Consider the following 21464-nt stretch of genomic DNA (forward strand, 5'->3'; position numbering starts at 1 on the left):
TACACTCCAAGAGTCTCCTGAACTATTCACAGGTTGGTGTGCTGTTTTTCCAGCAGATATCAGGTTACTGAAATTGCTAAGCCAGATCAGAGACTGCAAGCATGATGATTCCTGTAGATGAAGTAAGAGCACTTCATCAACAGACTTCGCTTGGTCAGGCAGCCTGTTGTAACCTACCAATAAAGAAGTTTCATTCCTTGGGCTGGTCTTTATTTTTTACCCCTAGGCTCTCAACCATTTCCTGATTTCCTCTATAAAGGAAAGTTTGAGACCAAACAGAAATAGTATTGGCCTGTATTGACTAATTTCAAGTACAGAACCAAGTATGGTGCCACATAAAATTAGCATAAAGAAATGTAAAATAGAAAACCAATCAGAAACATGAAAGACTTTAATATATTTTACCTTTCAAATTTTTAACCACAGCACTGTGAAGAATCTCGTTTCTAAGATTAAAGACTTAAGTTCTCACCCCAAAACTTTCATTAGGCTATGCCTATTCAAAAACTATTCCTCTGCAATTCAAATTCTGATGCTTTCAAAATAACTTAAAAATGCAGAAAGTTTAGATACCTTGTGCTAGCCAAAAAAAAAAAAAAGGTGCAACCATACAGGTTTTAATTCAAGATATGGCAATTGACCTGTTACCTGGTCCCCAAAAAGGCTTAAAAAAAAAAAAGGTGTAAGCTCAACAAGAGATATTGCACAGAAATTCTGGCAGAGCCTCATTCAGATATAAACGAGTAAAATTAGTGAAAACAAAATCAAAGTAACAAGAAAATAGAAGCTAACTGGCAACTTTCACAAATGAGCATAATGAGTGATATTATTTCATGGACATAAAAAAAAAATTCATTCTTTTTGCCTTTTGTGGGGCAAGGGTAAAACCAGTTTGCTGCTCATGAAGAAGGAATAAATTTCCCTAAACAAAATGCAGCATTTATTTATTTATTTTTAATTATTCAAAAAATAGAAAATAATAGTATTTCTACTCCCCACATATGTAAATAGAAAGACAAACTTCAGTTATTGTTTTAACACTCTTACATATCCATGTCTGTGGTTCATTGGGGAACAATTAAATATTCCAGATCGCTAAACGTCCTGGGAAGGTGCAGGCCTCAAGGCAAACCAGCAGTCACCCACTAATAACCTAAACTATCATAATTAAGATTCACCATCTTCAACATTCTCTCAGTTGAAGTAATGAGAATACTCACACACTTCTTAAAATGTAAATATTTCTTATGAACATAAATGTCCTGGGGTGACGTTATGATGCTTGCATTCATCTGTTCTGTGCCTTTAAGACCAGCTCTGAAGAGTGGAAGTTTTGTTTGGGTTTCTCTTATCAGGGACACAGAGACAAGCAGTACATAAGGCTGTTTTTCACTTCTTGCTTCAGCTTGCTGCTTTGCTTGCTCCCTTTTCTGCTCTTGCTTCTGCTCTGCTTTGGCCTCTGCTTATTAGCTAGTTCTAGCTAAACAGTCCACATTGCTTCCTGGACTGTTTCTCCTCTTTCTGTGACCACCTCAAACCTGCTCTGGATTGGGACCCGGGAACACCGAAGGTTCGGCTGCAGCAGCTGCCCCAGTGCCGGAGGGACTGAGAACAGAGCAACCACCCCCAAAAGAGACTTTCTGATTTTGTCATCTTTCTCAAAGCGGTGTCATCGGGTATTGTTCATTTTGTGTGCTGGGGGGGGTGTTGTGTCTGTCAAATAAACAGGTTCTTTCCACCTCTCTCCAAGGAATTTTTTCCCAAACCAGTTGGGGGTAGGGGCCGTGTGGGTTTTGCTTTCTGGAGGGGCCCTGCTTTGCAGATTCTTTAACAAATTTGCCCTAAACCAGCACAGTAACTAAGAACAGTGACCAAGCCAGGGAATTTTTCATATCATTGTCCTACTTCTTATTCTATGTCTCTCTCAATTTAAACTTAAGCACTGCACAAAACAATACCAATTATGAAATCTCATATTTTTGCTTAAACCTTGTAACAATAATGATAACAGAGCGTATTCTCTTACACAACTTCTTTAGACCTCATTAAAAGAGAAATACTTTTTTTTAATCAATGAAAGACAATTTCACTTAAATGGAAAAACTAAAAGAAAAAAAATCACTGTGATTAAGTTTGTCTATTAGAAGATTCAGACAATTCAAAATAGTGAAAGAAATACTTTTCTGCTTTTTCAGTCTAACTTTAGAACTTCTGTTTGACTTTGTTAGTGAACTTCTTTATGATGCCCAGTGTCTTCTTTTCTGAGTACAAATTATTTTATGTTTGAGCACAAAATTCTTTTCAGTAGTTTTAACATACTTTCCATATAAAAAATTGAAAATGTGCAAAGATACATATATATACACAGACTTTTTTTACATAATCTAAATACAGTGTTTGTAATATTCTCTAAAAAAGATGAGACAAAAGTCCAAAAGAAGACGTATATGAAAAATGGTTCTGTAAAAATTTCTTCAGTTCCTTAGACAAGTTCTTCACAGATCTATTTTTCTATTCAGAGCTTTGTTGAATGACAAAGGCATGTTTAGCTTGCACTTTTCAGTGTTGAGCAAAACTGGACATTAACACTAAACATATATAATATTTACCTAAATAACTGTGAGCTGGTTTTTCTTCCACAACTTTGATTCTTCTTGCTCCTGCAGGTATCACCAAAGCTTCCACATAACCTAAACATGAGACCAGATGTCCCAAGTTAAGTAGAAAAACAGAAAAGCATAGAAAAGTACATCTTGTATGCTTTCTCATTTCTTCTCCCTTATTTTGCTCCTTAAGTGTAGGAAGTTATAACTTATATAGCAATACTTTGAAGATTCTTGCAAAATTGAAGAAAAGCTATGGAACTGTGTATTATATGTAACATATATATAATGCTACATAATTAAAAGAGTACGGCACAGTAAAACATAACAAGAACTAGTGAGGCTTGGAGATTGGGGCTGGAGCCAGTGTAGCTATTTCTAGATAAGTGGTTCAGTGTCATCATGACCACCAGATGACTCTAAAATAATTCCAACTTCACTCAGCATGTAAAGACAAATGGCATGATGCTAAAATCTAAGCATCCTCCCACTACTTGGTTTTTAGTTTGTTTTATGTATCTCCTCTCCTTCCTCATTTAACATATTCAAGCCCTGTTATGATAGGCTTTGATTTTGAAACCTACTTATTTGCTTCAAATTGAGATTGTCTCTTGCTAGTGTGGGACTAAGAGAGGACGTTGAACATTTTACTTCAAGTAAAACTCAGTGAAAAGGCAACAAAGGTGGAAACCACTACAGGCAGGAATGTCATTAATAAAAAAATCCCCTATTTTAGATTATCTAGGTACATTTCCCAAGGGGAAAAAATATTTTATCTTTTATTATATGTAGCTATGTGATATCCTATAACAAAACACTTAGCATTTACAATACTTTTTCAATAATCCTGAAATATGAAAGTTAAAGCAGCATCTTTCATTTCTGTAAGAGATAATAACACTTCCTAAATATTGCTTACAGCTTCCTGAGAAGCAAAATAACTTACACAAGGGTTAAGATGGCAATACCACAATACTGAGGATTGACACAAACAAACTTGAAAGTGTGTGGATATTCACATTAGCCATTGAAGAGAGCTGACATAATGTGATTTTATTAGCAGGAACTGTCTTTGCTGGTTTTTTATATCTTGTAGTCCTCCAGACTCATCTGGGGTTTGGGATGCTTGATTCGCCTTACATTCTGCTTGAGAGTGCCAGACATAAACATTTGAAGACTATGCGTAACTTTCCCCTCTTGCCTAAAGTACTATACTTAAGTCTAAAATCCACTGAAGTCCTTTATTTTTCTAAGATATGCTGTCTGCTTATAATTACAGTATTTTTGTTGTGATTTACTTGCCACCTCTAAATTCTATATATTTTTTACTCATGAAACTGAAAGTGTAATGGCAAACAAATGATGATAGTTGGTCAAATGCTGTTTCAAAGAAAAGACTTGTATACATAGCCCAAGATGCACATTATCGGGATTTCAATTCTCTACTGTGTCCACATTACTGTGCTGGAGCCAGTAAGCTATTCCCATTAACAGGACAGATCACAGCAGCATTTGGATATCTGATGTTCATTTTGCATTAGAAATTCTATTGGCTTGTTATGATATGTTATTATTAAAATAAAATAATGAGTAATTAAGAGGTATTAGACTTCTTCATACATTTGGCTTTATGATTTTTCACTGCCTGGCTTAGTTTGGTAACATTGCTCTAAATAAAAAATCATAATTTGGATTTTTATTTTGAAGAACACTAAATGAAGCTAAACACTAAAAGAATTTACAACACTCTATTTGCTAAAAATATAAATCAAATTTCTCATACCCTTTAAAAATCAGTCTCTCCTATGAAACAGAGTGTATCTTAATGTAAGATATTTCCTTCATTTTGCAATTGAAATAATGTGAAATAACTTTGCAACAAATTTGAAAATACTTATGCACTCTTATCCTCAATGTCTTAGCATCTTTAAAAAACTAAAGTTCTTATGAGGAGCTGCATAATTTTAAGAAATATAGCATTTTTGATTTCCCAATGCTCCAAGTAATTAAAAAGCCATTTGTTTCTTTAGAATTTGAAATAAACAAACAGACATTACCTGCTCCTCTTGTATGGTTAAAATCACCTTTAATAACTTTGCATGACTTTCCATTACCATTGCATATACCACAATGGTCTTCACGAGCCAGCGATCCTAATATACCATCACAGCCAAATTTCTGTGGGAGAAGAAAATAAAAGCTATTGAGACACAGGCCATGTTTTTCATTAAGTTGCTTTTAGTACCAGGTACCTCACCCTTCCTCAAGATGCCTAGCCAGCATGACCCAGCCTTGCTGAGAATGAGGGTTGCACTAGCTCATGGCAGAGATCTGTCCCACAGAAAATTCCCCTCTGACTTTATGTAGAGCACTGCATTCACTCTTCCTCGGTGGTTGGCTAACTCTACCTGCTGCTCTCCAAGAGAAACTTGCAGAAACAACTGCAGTCTTATCTCCTGGTGGGACCTGTGGCACATCAGGCCACACTCCACAGGCCTTCCCACTAAGAGAATACAATGTGCCTCTCCTGCTTTCTACTCAAAATTTGGATGGTTCTTTGCTATGCCCACAATGGTAAAGTGCCATTAATGTCAGGACTTATTCTGAATAGGGCATAAGCAGGTCTAGAATATGTAAATATAAATTATACCCGCGTTTTGATCAAAAGCATTCAGTTTAACACAAATTAGGCATCTCCACATTACTGTTAGATACATTTCTATGAATTAATATCAGGGGTAGCTTGACAACGGCCTAATATGAAATAAAGATGTTCTAAAGTCTTAACACATGTGTATGCTTGGTGTGTGCCTGTATACCCAGGTTCAAAACAATAAACTCATACCTGGCATCTACCATCTGCACAGACATCTAGCCCATGCTGGCCACAGGACGTCCCATCCATCACCTTTTCTGTTAGAAGAACTGGTTGATCCTTTCCAGCTGGTGAACAGAATAAAGCACACGGCTTTTCTGTAGCAGCAATGGATGGAAAAACGTGCATTGTTAGAAAAAGGGAACTTTAGAAATACAGAATTATCATCAACACTCTTGTTAAAACTGATAATTGTTTATGCATGACATGCAGCTACATTAGCATAAGAAGGTATCTTACACACAGGGAAAACAAAAAAGATTTTGATCAATTTCTTAGCTGTTTAAAAAACTTGGGTTTTTTTCTTCCTAGAGCATGCTGTTGCTATAAACTTGGCCTACACAGCACTCATGTCATGCTCATTGTTGCAATTAAGAATATACACATTACAGCTGTTGGAATATTTTGGTTGTAATCTATACTTTTATTCTCCTATATTTTTGTCAGATCATAAATATTGGTTAAAAAAGAAAGTTAACACTTTCCAGACTTCCTAACTGTACAGGTCAAGGAGAAAAAAATGAAATAACTGACACACCAATGGAAGAAAAATACATGAATTTACAAAGTTCACATTAAAAAAACAACAAAAAAATCCCCACAAAACCCCTGGAAACATCATTCCTAACATTTTTATGAAGTTCAAGCAATTTTCCAATAAATGCCTAAAACATTCTGTAAATAATTCCTAATTATGAAAGAGCATAAAAATGCAGTAATATCCTATGTATCCATGTATTCCTAATGGCCACATCATAAACAATGAAGTTTGTCTCACCATTGTGAAAGTAACAGCAAATAGAAGAAACTAAGTCTCTCCTCAGTGGTCAACCAAGTACAAAATGACAGGATTTTTTCATATCTTTGTTAGCAAATGTACATAATCAGAACTTCTTCCTAAATCTGTTGCAGATTTTTAAAAGGATAAAAGTCAATCCTGAGCCTGAAACTGATTTCACTTGGACACAATCTATGCCACTCTGACTTCATACTGACTTCTAGATTCCTGGAGTGCATTTTTATTAGTAAATTAAACAGTTCCAGGAAACATTCAGGGGCACTGGAATTCTACTGTCTATACAGTTGAACTGTAAAACAGTCTATGCCACATTTTTTTGCATGTGCTAACTAGCACCAGCTCAGTCTAGACTGGAAATTGCCATCTGCAAAGGACTGTTTTCAAAAAAAGTAGTTTTAGCATGCAAAGGAGCAGAAAAGTACAGACAGAGGAGTTTTGTGCCAGCTGACTTACACAACACAGAGTGGTCTGGGCACATTTAAATTACTAAAATTGACAGAGCCTCAGGGTATCACTAGAGGACCAGTACAAACAGATGTGATCTCTTCTGCCAACATGTGAAGCCAGTCAGATACAAGCCATCTCCAGCTGAAAAGCAGCCTGAGTTTGTGCCCTCTGCATTCCAGTTATCCTCCTTAAACAGTAAACTCAAAGTTCCCTGGGGGCTTTAAGCAGGTATCAGCATTTTTTAAAGGAATACAAGATTGATGACCTAAGCATTATTTTAAAGACACTGAACTCAAAGAGACAGCAACTAAACAGCACCAGACAACTTGAGCAGACGACAGGAGATCACATACAGCAACTATTTTGGACATGGTGCGCAGTTAGTGCTAACTAAGAGAGCAAACAATTAAGGGTTTGAGAATATTGTAAATCGAGATACAGGCATTCTCTGGCTGGTCCACTTTTGTTTCTCCTGAGGGAAACCTCAAGATAACAGGATCACTCAGAAAACAATTAGATCTGTACTCATTAACATGGCACACGACAGTGTCAAGATTTTTTCATTTGAATTAAATCATATTATTCAAAGCCAGATAAACATTTAGATCCTTTAGGACATAAAAAATGTGTTCCTGTGCTAAAACAAAATTTAATAAAACAAACCAAATGAATTGACTTGATAAGCACCTTTGTAACTGTTGGAGAGAGTTCTTTTTACAATGAAATGAGCTAACATACAAGCCTAATGAAAATAGTATCTAAAGTTTTCCTTTGGCACCTTGAGAGAAGGCTTAGAAGAAAAGAAAAACACTTCTTGAGTTAGACATATAATATGTTGATAGCAAAAACAGTCTACAATGTTTTCTAATGTTTTCTGATAAATTGTTTCAAGAGTAAAAATAATTTACAGTAATGAACTCCTTAAAATTTGGTAACACACGCTTATAGTACTGCTGTGTCATTCTTGGGTTTTCTTTATTACAGCTTGTTATGATTTTGTGAAGTTCTCAAGTCAACTGTTTTCATAACTGATGTGTTTTTGTTATGCTTTTTTCTTTGTTTGCTTCTAATTTCAATAAATTAAAACACAAGAATTTACAGAAAATTCAGAGGGGTGGAAATTACTGTTCAGTGTTCTAGTAAGAAGGAATTTGTTTTCTTAGTCACTGATGTTTTACACCAACATTATTGCAGCAGATAATGTAAGTCTGACCTCACTATAATCTCACCTGAGCATTTTCCTAATGATACAGTATTTAAGCAAGTTAGTTGCATAGAAACATGCATACAGTACGCCAGGACTTCGTATGCAATAGGTACTAGGATTTATAGAAATCTAACCAAAGTTTACAGCATACATTATCATCACATTGCTGCCAAATCAAACACGGATATGTAAAATACTCACAATTTTAAGCTTTCTCCTTCCCCAAAAACAAAGGCTCACAACATCAACATTGTCTCTTTGGCTTTGTAGGTAAAAAATATTACTGATATAGCCATGTTTAATAATAGAGCATTACTCCAGAAAGCTGGATTTCTGAGTCACTTCATACTACAATTCTAACTAAAAAGGAAAAAGTTGACTGGATTTTCATTTAAATGTAGTTATTACCTATTAAGTAGGACAAATTCAATGGAAATAAAAGATAAAATATTCTAGAGCATACAAAAGTATTGTGAGATCTTGTCTGTGAAATTAAAATAACTTACCAAAAATACTGTATTTCAGGTTTGTTTGTTTTAGTTTTAACTACATCTTTCTTGATTAACCACAATATCAACAAGCTGGAAGCCATTTAAACAGATTATAAGAACAAGGGAGATAGTTTACGCTTACCATCATCAATGACAGCTTGCCACTGGTGCACATGCTTCTGATATGAAGATCTGACACTGAAAGCTTGGCACTGCCAGTCCCTAAAGGCAGGCACTCCAGCAGGACAAGAAGGATTTTCACACACCCTATACTGCATTGTGGGCCCATGACACTGTCCTTCAAGGCCTGAACTAGAAAAGATGGCATAAATACAACCCTTTACTGTTGGCAATATTTTGTCAAACTTACAGTATAGTTTACTTATGGTAGACACAAATTAAAAATAGCAGGTTTTTTTGTTGACACTTAGCATTCAGAAATCACCCACGAAAAACTGAAGTCACAGAACAAAACATGTTTGCCTTCTCTTTATACTGGTTACATTACATGTAAGGAGTGATGGGTGCTAAGCCACAATTTACATTTAGCTGCAAGAAAGCATGAGTACTAGCAGGAGTTCAGTCAGGAAAGCCTAAGATACAGTTTGATATAATTGAGATTTTTCTCTATCTGGGCTGAGCCAAAGGGCCTACTGAAAGGAAGCAACACCTGCAGATTTGCTACCTCTCCTTTTACTATAAGTCTGGTGTTACGGGGTTCAGACAAATGCTTTGTTTCTCTTTGGTCCCTCCAGCTGCGCTTGTAGCTGCTAATGAACAAATGCACAAGAGAAAACTGCAGAAACTGGAGCTCATTATTTGGAACCTCACCTGGAAAAATGAATTAATGAGCATGAAATTAAGACATCCATAAATTCTAGAAAGAGCTTTAAGGTATACAGTTGTGTGGTGTATAGCTTAAAAGTGGTGTTTAAATGGCATGAATTATGAAAGAATTCTGCATATCAAAATTTCTGTTAAATCCTCATGCTTTTGTATAGCCATATACAACTTTTCCTCAAAATTCTTTATGCAAATGTATCTTTTTTAAACCCCCTGCCTATTTTACACAAATCTGCTACACAGTTTTCCATAATTCATCATTTCCCCCCTTGTTTTATTCTTTTTTTAAAACAGTTGATTCGAGCCTTATCCACTCTGGACTAGTTTTCCCTATACTTGCCTTCATTACTCCACTCTGTTCCCACTCCTATGCCTATATTTTCTTTTCTTTTTCACTTGGTGTATAAATGACACCAAAAAAAATCAAACTGGTACCGAGTAATTAAAAGGAAAAGACCTTTTAGCTGGTCACTGAGATATAGTGAAACAAATTTCATTCAAGTGAAAAGTAAAAGCCTTTATCCCCAAAGGCGGAAGGTTTTCATTTTCACAAGATAAGGAATCTACATTCTGTTTCCAGATAATCTATCTAAATGTCTGAGAAATGTCTATCTAAATGTCTGAGGGTAGAAAGATCTCTTCACCAAACTTTCAGTTCCTTGGTTTTGCAGATGAGAAGCAGAAGTCAATCTTCTCTAGTTGAAAAATTTAGAGACTGGGATTACACACTAACAATCTGCAAGTCAGAAATTTAAATTTAAGTTTCTGTTGCTTCTTCAGGTGAAGCTTACAAAGAAAGTTTTATTCTTCTGTTAATATTATCCAGGGTCTTGACAGAAGCAGAAAAAGATGAAAAATAGTTGCCATGCAATAAAATACCTAAAATATGCATTCTTCTAAGTGTTTTCAGTATTCATAAAGTATTAATTGCTTAGAAAAAGGCCAACTATATCTTCATGGGGTCCTGTTCTGATGTAAATTTTGTTCAGAAATTCTGATGAACAGCAATGGAAACCTGAACTTGTTTTTACCCAGGGCATTTGCGTTGTCGACTGCTGATTCCAGTGTTGCAAGTGCGGCTACAAGTGCTCCAGGCGCTCCACTCCCCGTCCATGTGCTCCGTGAAAGAGGTCCGATTGATACAGTCTCCAGCCTTACACCACTAGGTAAAAATTCAGCTCTTGGGTTAATAAATCAAGGCATATGCAAAACAATTCACTTCTCCATGAGCCCACAGGAAGCACAACATAAACATTTGGTTCAATACATCGTTTTCAGATATTTTCAGATGTATTTGAGTCAGATATATTTTTGCCTAGTACTCTCCAAAGCTTTTTTACCTGTCCTAGAAAATGCAACAGTCGGAGAGCTTTCTCTGTTTCAGTGGCCAAGGAGCAGGTTCACTTCTTGTCCACAATCTCAAAAGTAAGTTCATTTCCAATGAAGGATACCTCCTTCATTGGAGGTGTCCATAATATGCTGTCTCCCTTCATTTTAGATCGGGCATTGCCTAAGAAAGCATTTTAGGGTCCAGCCCAAACCTGCTGCAGGGATCATTGTCCAGCTGAACTGTGCAGATGATCACAGCACAGTGTCCAGGGCCATTCTCAGGACTTGCTCGGCTCAGCATGACAATTCCCACCAGCAGGAACTTCATCGTCCCTCATTATCCAGTGACAATCTCAACAGAAAGACATATTAGAAGTAATAGAGGAAATGCGATTTTATTCACCATTTGTATTCAAAGATAAATTGGAAGCTTCAAAAAGCTGATGTTGAGAAAGTCTAGAGAATTTCTGGAGTTTATTAAAATAGTAAAAAAAAAAATCAATGATCTTGCATTCATATGTAATTTACTAGGAAAACTGCAATTTCTCACTCAAAAATTTTCCAGTCACTATTGTTATGCTTTGTAACCTATGTTCCTATCTCATACAAATCACCATAAACTCTGCAAAATTAGTGCTTTATCAAATTATACCAACTTAATATCTGTCCCATGTATTAGGAAATACGGGAATTCTCCAGCCTTAGAAATTTAATGATTCAATGATTCAGCAATTACAAAGCAAACCATCATCACTTAATGACATTAACATCAGTAATTTAACTAATTTCTTTTTACTTTCTGAACTGTTGGTAAACCACTGTTACCAATGGATAACAGACTTCCCAAACAAGCCTTGTATTTGTAGCAAAAGAAAAGCTGTCACTAATGCAATCAAGAGACTTCTGTTTCTTTTAGAACACACTTCTGTAAGTTTTAATGTCTATGCTGAATCTTTACCTGGTAGCCTTTTCACCTACAGTTTGAAACTGGTTTTTACTGATCAACTGATGTTAATTTTCTCTCCATAATCATCACATTACAATGAAGGCATAATTATTCCACTTTTAAATAGTCTTCATATAGGCGGTCTCAATCTTTATATTAGATTTACAATCAGAAAATATAAATTTTGTAATGCTCTTGAAGGTTTCAAACCAGAAATGCTCATATACATTTAAAGTTATTGCTTCAGATAAAATACAAATTTTTCTATTGAGATAGCATCTGCTCTCTGTGCAGCCTAAGGGATTTTTTTTAAATTCTTAAGCCCCAACCAAGTAGGATAAGCTATGCAAACGACATTTCCATCACTTTCTAAGACCCTAAGAGGAGCACAAGACAACAATACTTATCTCCACAAGACCAATAAAAAAACCCCAAAGCCAGTGACCTGTGTAACCTTAACCTCATCCTGCACAGACAATAAAGCAAATAAGAAGAATAATTCTTTTTTATCCCCTGCCATGTTTTGGTGATGAAAGCATAGTTTTCTACTGCTATACATAAGTTATCTCTTCAGTCTGGCTCAATAAGCCATTTTAATTACAATCAGTAATTGTGTGTAATCATCATAAGAGGTTCTGCTTTCTTATTCCATAGCATGGGCAGGCCAGTCACAATGTAAAAATTGTGATATCAAAAAAAACTCATGTCTCTTACTTTCCAGGTATTGACTTCAGACAGTATCAACTACGAACTTTATCAGAATTAAAATATTGAAGCACTTGTCATTATTTTAGAGATATGAACAGAAATACAACCTGGTTTTCCTTTAGCATGTTATCTGAACATTTGATATTAATTGACTGATTTGATTTTAGGAGAATGATGAGAGTCTTGGTGAATGGAATATGACTCAAAGAGTAAATCACTCCTCTGGGAAATGGCTATCAGCACTATATCTTGAAAATCCCAAGATGTATGTATGCTCTTTCTCTGTTTTCTGTTTGAAGTTATTTATATTCATTTACAGATATATACAAAGATTACAAATAATTTTAACTAGAAAGCTCTTGAAGGAAAATTCATCTTAGTCTGATTCAATGTGCCTGTGATGGCATGTTTTTAATAGAATTTGTGACTCTTAAACGTGCATGGGATTACATTCTTTTACACCATATTTCTTGATAACACTTATGCTGAAAGGTTTTAACAACTATCTATCAATTCCTTCAAAGAGACTATTCCTAAATCTTAAATCATAGCTGAGAACTCTATATCTTTGAAAGCTTAAGTTTCTATTTACAGTTGGAAGAGCAACAATTGCATTCTATTCATAAATATGACAAAAAATGTGAAAGAATTTGAAATAAAACAGTGTAAATATTAAAATATCTGTCTCTTTGGCTTTAAATCACTGGTTTTAGGGAAATGTTCTTTTTTCATCTCTTTATTATAATATATATCATATATAATACATTCAACTTTATATAACTTATTTTTATGATAATTGAGGTGAGTAGGAACTTTAAAGAACAGCAAAGAACTATTCTGCTTGTTTCCTTGAATGATAGATGTTTGGTATAATTAATACTGCTTTTCCACCAGAGGCATACCTTTCCAGTGTCACAGTCTGTTCCGTCCATTGGTGGATCTAGTTTAGTTTTGCATTCCTTCTCACTCTCCACCTTACACCACAACCCAGTGCAAATGACATGCTGAAAACCAAACAAAGAGTAGGCACAAAATTACTTTCTGCATGCAGTCCAATGTTGTCTAAATTTACTAGTTTGATGGTATTGAAATACATTTGAAGACATATTAAACATTAAAAAACAACCAAGTGGGCAGAGTCTGCTTAGACTTTCATTAATTGTGCTTCTCTAGGACTTCCAGATCCCTTTTGTTTGTTCTGCCCCAATGACTGCTGCTGTCATGCTCTTCAATAATTCATAATTCCTCTAGAATTCACTTATCACTCTAGAAAAAAATTCCAAAAGCCATCAAACTTGATCTCCACAAAGAAGCCAAAAGCTACCTGACAAATGAAATATTTTTGCTGGAAAGTAGAGAAGGGAGATGACAGGGGTGCAAGTCAGCAATGAATTTTAGAGATGGAAAGAAAAGCCCTCTGAAGTATCAGAACAAAATACTTTTTACTTTACTCAAAAGAAAGCCAAGCCTTGCAGGATGCTGGCTCACGTTTCCCAAATTTCCCTGGCAGCTTTCCCTATTTTTTCCCTGAAAAGTCTTCCTCCTCCCATGGTTTTCAGTCAGGACTGCATTCTCCCTGCTGTCTGTTCCCCCTTAATAATAAACCATGTGGAAGTGAAGAGAGGTCCCGTGAGGCTGAACTGTGTCCTGAGTATTACTGCATATGCACAGTGATCCTCCACAATGGATACTGCCCAAAGCGGGGCAAGAAGGATCAGGAGAGGGGGAGGCGATGCAAGCAGGATAAAAGATAAAGAACAGCTGGGTTTTTTTAAAACAGGGCTGCCAGAAGACTTGGTTTTTCTGAGTGAAATGATTTGTTATATTGGTACACCCAGTAAGAGCCTCTGTGCCTTTTTACACTATGCATGAAAAACTTGTCATAAATCTTATGCTACCTTGAAAAAAGACTAAGAGCAGACAAAACACAATTCACCAAATGATTGTGTTTGAACCAAGGAACAGGGCAGTTCCATTGGGAGTCTTACATGTAAAAATGTCTGTAAAATCAGTTATCAAAAAAAGAAAAAAAATCAAAGATTATAGAGGTCTGAAGCATTTTACGGAAACAAGAGACAGGATAGCAGCAGTCCGACTCACTCTTGATTCATTCTGTAGCAGTTTTTTGCTGAAGCTGAGCTGACAACACAACAACCAGCTTATGTATGCCTCCAAAACACAGCTACAGAAGTCCTATCCTGTTCCTGGGTAATTTTAGCAAGCATTTTTCAAGTAACAAACTCTAATTTCTGTTCTTCTTCATTGTTTTTTAAACAATGTAGATGATGACAATAGTAGATCAGATGCAGTATTAGATGTTCATGACAAAGTAGGAAATGAAAGACATACCGTTGATAGCACTCCGCAAAAATATATGTTAATTTAATTGTCCTAATTAAATTTTTTCTATAAATATCCTTAAATCTTTAGTTATGAGCAAATACAATTGTAGAAAAGCCATCCAGATTTATCCACGTTTTAAAAAAATACAGGCAAATTTTCTTTTGTGACATCACACTTTTAAGTATATTTTTTTCCCCCTAAACACTTTAAATGTATGCTTAATTTCACTTGAATATGATTGCAGAATGGCTTACAGCAAACACTTCTTTACAAATCTAAAAATAATTCTTCTAAATATAGAGAGGCAGTAAGTCAGATTTACAGGGTTTTGGGTATTTTAAGTACCTAAACACAGAGACATACTTGAACCATGTAAACTAAATCAAGAAAATCAAATCAACACTCTTTGCTTGCTAATGTACATTTTATACATCTCATATTTCTACAAATACTTGTATACCACCTCCCTTTGAGCCATGACCTAACTTCCCCAAATAGAAACTACTTTGGGCTTTAAGTGAACTGCATTCTAAAACCACTCACTTCTGCTAAAATAAGCACTCAGTATTAGACTTTGATATTCCCCAAACCCAAGAAAAAGCAGGTATGGAATTACTAAAATTGGTAGTTTACTTGCAAGTTGTTTTGCTTTTTTTTTCCCCCTAGGCTTTTCATTCCATTCAAATCACAAATAGACTCTTTAGTTACTGTTCAGACTCTATTTCTGTTGCAGTGGTATGAGATATGGAGATTATTGTCAGTATCTATATTTTGACATTTTAGGATTTCTGCATAAGGCCAGGGAAAGACTGTAACACACAATATGGGTTTTTCATTAGCAACCTGCGATGAAGCAGATCCAGACTGATTTGAAAGCAAACAGAAATATGGAGGAGACTTGTGAACTTTACAGCTACTTCAAAATCAGGGCACAGACTTCTACACTAGGCTTTTACTCCTCTTAAAAGAAACTTTCTTCAGGCAAAATACAGATAGCTAAGGTAATATTCAAAAAAGTTAACCAGTTATCTATGATAAGTATTGTTTAACAGCCATCAGAGCTTTCTAGATGAGCCAAGGGAAGGAACAGACATTGGAGATTAAAAACTTATAATTGTGACATTAGTCTATTCACAATCTGTAAAATATTTTTTGCGTGTACACTGGAAGACAAAATATTGCCAAGCACACACAAAGGATTTTTTTTTCTTTTGAAAGAATGTGTTAGACATGAGTTTTTAACAGCAAAATCTTGTAAAACAGAACATGGAAGTCACAATGCATTACAGAGGTCACTCTAGTTTTGGAGTTTTGTGGAGGTTTTGTGTCTGTTTCTGTCTATTTAATTAAATTAGTAAGGCAAGTCTATGTGAATCAGAAGAATACATTTCCAATCATGTAAGCATATGGAAAGAAATTTCAGTTGAAAGAAATGACCAGAGACAAAAAAGGAATTTTAGAACAGTATTTGTGCAAAGTCAAGACTGTTTAAAATGTGGTGGTTGAGATGAGGACAGATATTTCACCAGGACTATAGCATTTCCATTACTTTTCTACTTTTCATGTCATCTTTCCCTGAAATGCCTTAAAAATCCCCATGAAATATAACCAGTCTCCTACTTCTTTGCAAAGATCACAGCTGCGTTATGACAGGAACTTTTTTACTGGAACTGACCAGATAGCATTCACATCCTGGACTTTAATCTTAAAAGCCGGTATTTAGTAGTTCAACAATTGCATTAAATTGTCAAGTTTTACAATCCTGTTTAATCATCAAGAACTACTTCTGGACCATGATCTCACTATCCGTTACGTGAAACAATGTTAGGATCTAATTGATTCTTGCATGAGACATCATGGGCATAAAAGCAAACTTGGCTCCCTTACAAGGTAAGCATGGAGACACAGTATAAATCTTGAACCTGAAGACCCACTCATTCTCTTCTAGGGTCTAAAACTTTTACCTAGAATATGAAAAAAAAAAGTCTTTGAAATGAAAATGAAAAGGAAAAAATAAAGTCACCATTTATGAAAGGGAAGTAGGAGGGCCTCACTTAGGAAAATGCAGGAGTAGGACTGCAGTAGCTCCTTCAGTTCTTTGTTTCGTTCATTAAATTAAATAATAAAGAGGAAATCTTGATAGCAAGGGAACATCACTGGCACTAGCAGCATTTCTCAGAGATTGCCATGTAATGCAACTGTGAAGTGCAGTCCTAAAGTACTACTTAGTAATAACTATTGTAGAAAATTGTATCTCAGCAGACATGCACTATTGATTGTACCACTGATATTTGTAGAATAAAGATTAGTTTTCATCATTACTCAATTGTTTTCTTAGTTAAATAGCTGTTATATGTTTCTTAATGTAGAAGACTGTATGGGACTGTGTTCATTAAATAATCTTCCAGCCTCAAAAAACTCAAGATTGTGACATAGCTAGTAATTTATCTTTTACACAGTTTTACTGAAGTGCATGAACTGTTCAGCAAGTAGAACATGCCCAAAAAATCCTGGGCTATAAATTGTTGGATTTACTGACATTTAAATGAACCTTAGAGGAGTGTGTTTCTCTCATTTCCTGGCTTGCCGACAACAACTATAACCATAATAAACTTCCAGTTACTGGCAGAGTAGGACAGACTATACAGAGATTAAAGGAAGTAGTCTGGATATCATGGAATATTCAGTGATTACCTATGCATAATTAAATAATTATTGTAATAAATTAATACAGTTATTATGTAATTTGTAATGAAATACTGCATTCAACTTAGAAAGATATTCTAAATATTGATTTCTCCAGTGGCAGCCACAATAATTTGTACAGTCAATACAGTGAAATTTGAGTCATCTTCATATTAAGTACAATGCAATTAATATTGCAAGGTTAAACTCAACATATTTGTTATTTATATCTAACATGATTTTATTTGTGAAGAAGACAAAATGAACAACCAAGTAACTGTGCTTCACCAATAGATGATGTTGATGTTGCACAGTCCATGTGCTAGAACTCATGAAAGATTTCTGGAAAGTTTAAATGGTCTGCTTCTACCTAAATTCCAGCGGTAACTTTTTTTTTTCTTTTCACACATGTGAAAAAACCATGTAGAAGAAGGACAACTTTCTTATCCTCTGGGCTGTCCTCTATCCATTGCTCTGAGTTTTCACTTCACCACAGAAATGTTATTTCTATTATTTAGAAATTCTGTGTCTAACTGGAACAGCAGTAAACTTCCCTAATAGAAGAGATAAATTTAAGACCCACAGTAGGGAACAAAAGAAGAAGATTTGAATATAGTGCCTAAGCTTTCTGCAGTAGCTCTTCATGTCTAGAAACTGAGCATCAAGTTTCCTGGACTTTTTTTTTTTTTGTTGGGAGGAAGTTAGGAGTGTAAATTTTGCTTAGATAGAAGAATACAGAAGAAAATCAACAAGGTGACTTTACCGAGGTCGGGAAGGAAGCTTTGGAAAAATTCTTTTCTACTCTCACCACCATGTTTTCTGCATTTTGTCCTTAGTGTCACTTACTCATTTCTAATAGATCCAAGGTTCTTAAAAATTCATTACAGTAATTTCTTGGTTCAATATTTCAATATACAATTTTCAGTTTAGGGTTAGGTTACCAGTTTTGTAGAAGATTTTGGGAAAACTGCAGAAGATTCTTCCCACTGTCTTCTCCGCAGTTGATACTGAGCACTCTTTTTCTAACTGTTAAGACCATAAGGTCATCAGGTAACAAACACATTTGGTTTTATGATGAGAGCTAAAATTAAATTGCAGTTTATCAGGAAAAAAGCATAGTTGAAAAAACATAGGCCTTTTGTATTGTCTTACAGCATTACTATATTCTTTCTTCACAGCAAACTTGGATATAAATTACAGTGTTTCATTTAATACAAATATTTAATAATATTAAATAGTAGAGTAATACTAATATTTAACATTACAGTAAAATTGTCAGAAAGTTCTGTTGATTTTACTATAAATATAAATATTTACTATAAATATAAAGCAACGATCCCATAAGTAGGAAAAAGCAGACATATTTACTTAGCTGAAAATAAATTTTAGCTGAAAGGCATCTTACATGCAGAATGTCAGAAGAGGGGAATATGACTGAAGATGACTAGAAATGGACAGTTAGCTATGAGCACCTAGAACTTAAATAATCTCCGTGCAAATAGCTGAACTCTATGCTGGTAATATTCACTGAATTTTATTTCCTAATATTTCTAAAATAACAATGTAAACCAAAGAAGCCTCAGAGTTAGGATATTGAAGGGTGAATATTTACTGAATCTATGACAAACACAACAGGCATAGGACAACTTGACTATCTGAATTTAAATATATGAATAAGAACAAAACATAAAGGTAACAGGAAGGGAATTTATCCAGACAAATGAAAAGCATATAAAGATTTCTGTTATCCAACAGAAAATCTTGACATTTCTCTCTTTCTTCAATTACTTTTGAGAATCTTTAACTGTTAAAGAAGATCTACAAGAAATACTAAAGACACTACCATTTCCTTGTTCAAAATAGGCTTCTAGAGAATGAAAACCAGAAATTACATCCTTCCATTGAAAGCAATGTACTGAAAATCAAGACACAGGTTGAAATTCATAAAAAAGCACTTGGAAGTAATGAAGAATATCTGTAGAATTGTGACATTGAGATTTACTGCTCATATCCAGAGGGAAAATGTTTTCAATAAGATAGCTAGAAAAAAATCCATTAAACTATGACTGCTTTTTCCTTTTCTCTTCAACTATACCACTCTCAGCATGCCTTAGAAGTACATGCACTGCAATGTTTCCTTTGAGAATCTTTTAGATAAAGATTAGTTTAAGTGAAAGTCTCTGAAAAAACAGTACTATGTCCAAACTGAAAATGGGAAGAGAACTGAAGAACTAAAGGAGAAAGGAATTATGTTTTCCTGTTTAGGAAACCTTTCCTAACCTTTTCAGGCTATCTGCCCACTGAATCCTTATGAAATTTTATTTCACAGTTCCTCTAGTGTTTGCTTTATCAATCCATACTCCATGCTCTTCACATATTTGTCTATCGTCTTCCCATCTTGTCTTGGCCAGTGTCTTAAGGGCATCAAATATGTTTAGTCTCTCCTGTTGATGCTAAAAAAGGTTGACTTTTCTTAAAAATCATTCTTCAATCAGATGAAGATCATAAAATCATGAAGACCTCTTCAATTTTGCTAACCTGTTTTTTCAAGGCTAATACAGTGACACTGCTTCATACTGGCATGAAGCAAGGTCAGCAAACTGACTTATGTACTGGAACTCCTCTTGTCATGGCACTGTGCAGCTCTGCCCGGGCTCAGAGGCGCAGAGAGCCCAGTTAACATCACTGCTACTGCTCCCAGTTTGCATAGGCACAGCATAAACTTCTGAAGGTCAGAAATGATGTCTGACTGATCTCTGATGTACTGACTGATGTCTAGTACTCAAGCCATAATAAAATGGAACCCTAATAATAAATTGCAAATATTCCACTTGCTGCAACAAGGTGTCTTAACACTACGACATCTTATGTTTCTAATGTACAAGGGAAGTATCAGCAAAACATGCTTCAAGATATTCAGAAACCTAAAGCAAGACTTGCAAGATAAACCAATGAATATGTGCATATTAATTTTTGGAAAGGAAGTGTAAAATTCTAACTTCAAAGATACCATATTCTCTTTCTATCAAACACATGTACAAAAGCTACTCTCACACAAATATTAGATGGTAGATGCATTTTCTGAAGTACAGACACAGCCTTACCTGCATTTCTTGGCAAAAGGAAGCAGTTGGTCCAAAAAGAATCTGACACTGCTCATCTGCAGTGTACGTCATTCCTGGGAGCTTAGAGGGAATAATCACAGAATTGAGGCTCTGAGGATTCGTCTGTACCAGACAGTTACTGGCCTTTGACCTGGTAATATGCAGAGATTCACATGCTGAGAAATCCAAGGGTCTGATTGCCATGCCAACTTAAACTTGCATACAACATTCAAAATACATGGACAATTATAATTTTCTTATTCTTCAGCACTGGACTACTGCTCGTGTTTAAAATTATGTGGCCTGCTTGTTACAAGTTAATCTGTTCTGTTATTCTACATTTGCAAAAAGACAATACAAATGATCAACATTTCAGAAAAGTGCTGGACAACATTTTAGCATAAAACTTACTTAATGGGTAAAGGTTTTGGTGGCCAAACATTTCAGTACACAACATATTAATATATAGAAAACACAGTGACACATAAAAAAATTTTATATAAGTATATAAAATCATAATCATACCCCTGAAAATATAAAAATCCATGTCATTGCTGAAAACAGATATTAATAAATCTAATATTAGATTGTGATGATTTAAAACATTTTGACAAATTTTGTAAAACAAATGTCCCAAAGGAGTAAAAAAAAATTAAAAACTAATTATTTCAGTATATTTATTGCATCTATTTCTAAATGACATAAAGCAAGATTTCTTTTCTTGAATTATATACCTGAGAAATCTTTCCAGATCTTCTCTGCTGCACTGAGACCATGAAACATCCCCAAGATTCTGTCCTTTAATCCATTCTCCAGACATGATATGGACACCATCTGCACAGGATGGGTGGTCATTGTCGTGGTTTATCCCCATGCTGAATTTTGAAGTTATTAACAAAGTGAAACAAAGTAACAGGTTGTTTTCAGAACTTTTTAAAGTTAAAACTCTTGCAAAGGGCTGAAAATAGCTCATATATATTACATGCAGGAAACGACTTTTGATTTTTTTTTCATGGTATCTTTCATAGAAGTTCATGTAATCATGTGTAGACGACTATTTTACAATTAAAGATGGAAGTGGAGC

The 21464-nt window shown here is 35.0% G+C and overlaps 1 protein-coding gene across 1 annotated transcript in view; it reads right to left on the bottom strand.

Moving 5' to 3' along the window:
• ADAMTS19 (ADAM metallopeptidase with thrombospondin type 1 motif 19) overlaps positions 1-21464 on the bottom strand; it is a 131557-nt gene that overhangs the window by 30871 nt on the left and 79222 nt on the right. The window contains exons 9-16 of the mRNA XM_005486228.4: positions 21115-21255; positions 20381-20531; positions 13151-13252; positions 10297-10427; positions 8565-8734; positions 5449-5576; positions 4661-4781; positions 2610-2690 (exon numbers count right to left, since the gene is read on the bottom strand). Of these exons, the coding sequence (XP_005486285.1) occupies positions 2610-2690; positions 4661-4781; positions 5449-5576; positions 8565-8734; positions 10297-10427; positions 13151-13252; positions 20381-20531; positions 21115-21255 (1025 nt within the window). The remainder of the gene's footprint in view (positions 1-2609; positions 2691-4660; positions 4782-5448; positions 5577-8564; positions 8735-10296; positions 10428-13150; positions 13253-20380; positions 20532-21114; positions 21256-21464) is intronic.

The sequence above is a fragment of the Zonotrichia albicollis genome, chromosome Z (genome assembly GCF_047830755.1).
Source record: "Zonotrichia albicollis isolate bZonAlb1 chromosome Z, bZonAlb1.hap1, whole genome shotgun sequence".
Classification (NCBI taxonomy): Eukaryota; Metazoa; Chordata; class Aves; order Passeriformes; family Passerellidae; genus Zonotrichia; species Zonotrichia albicollis.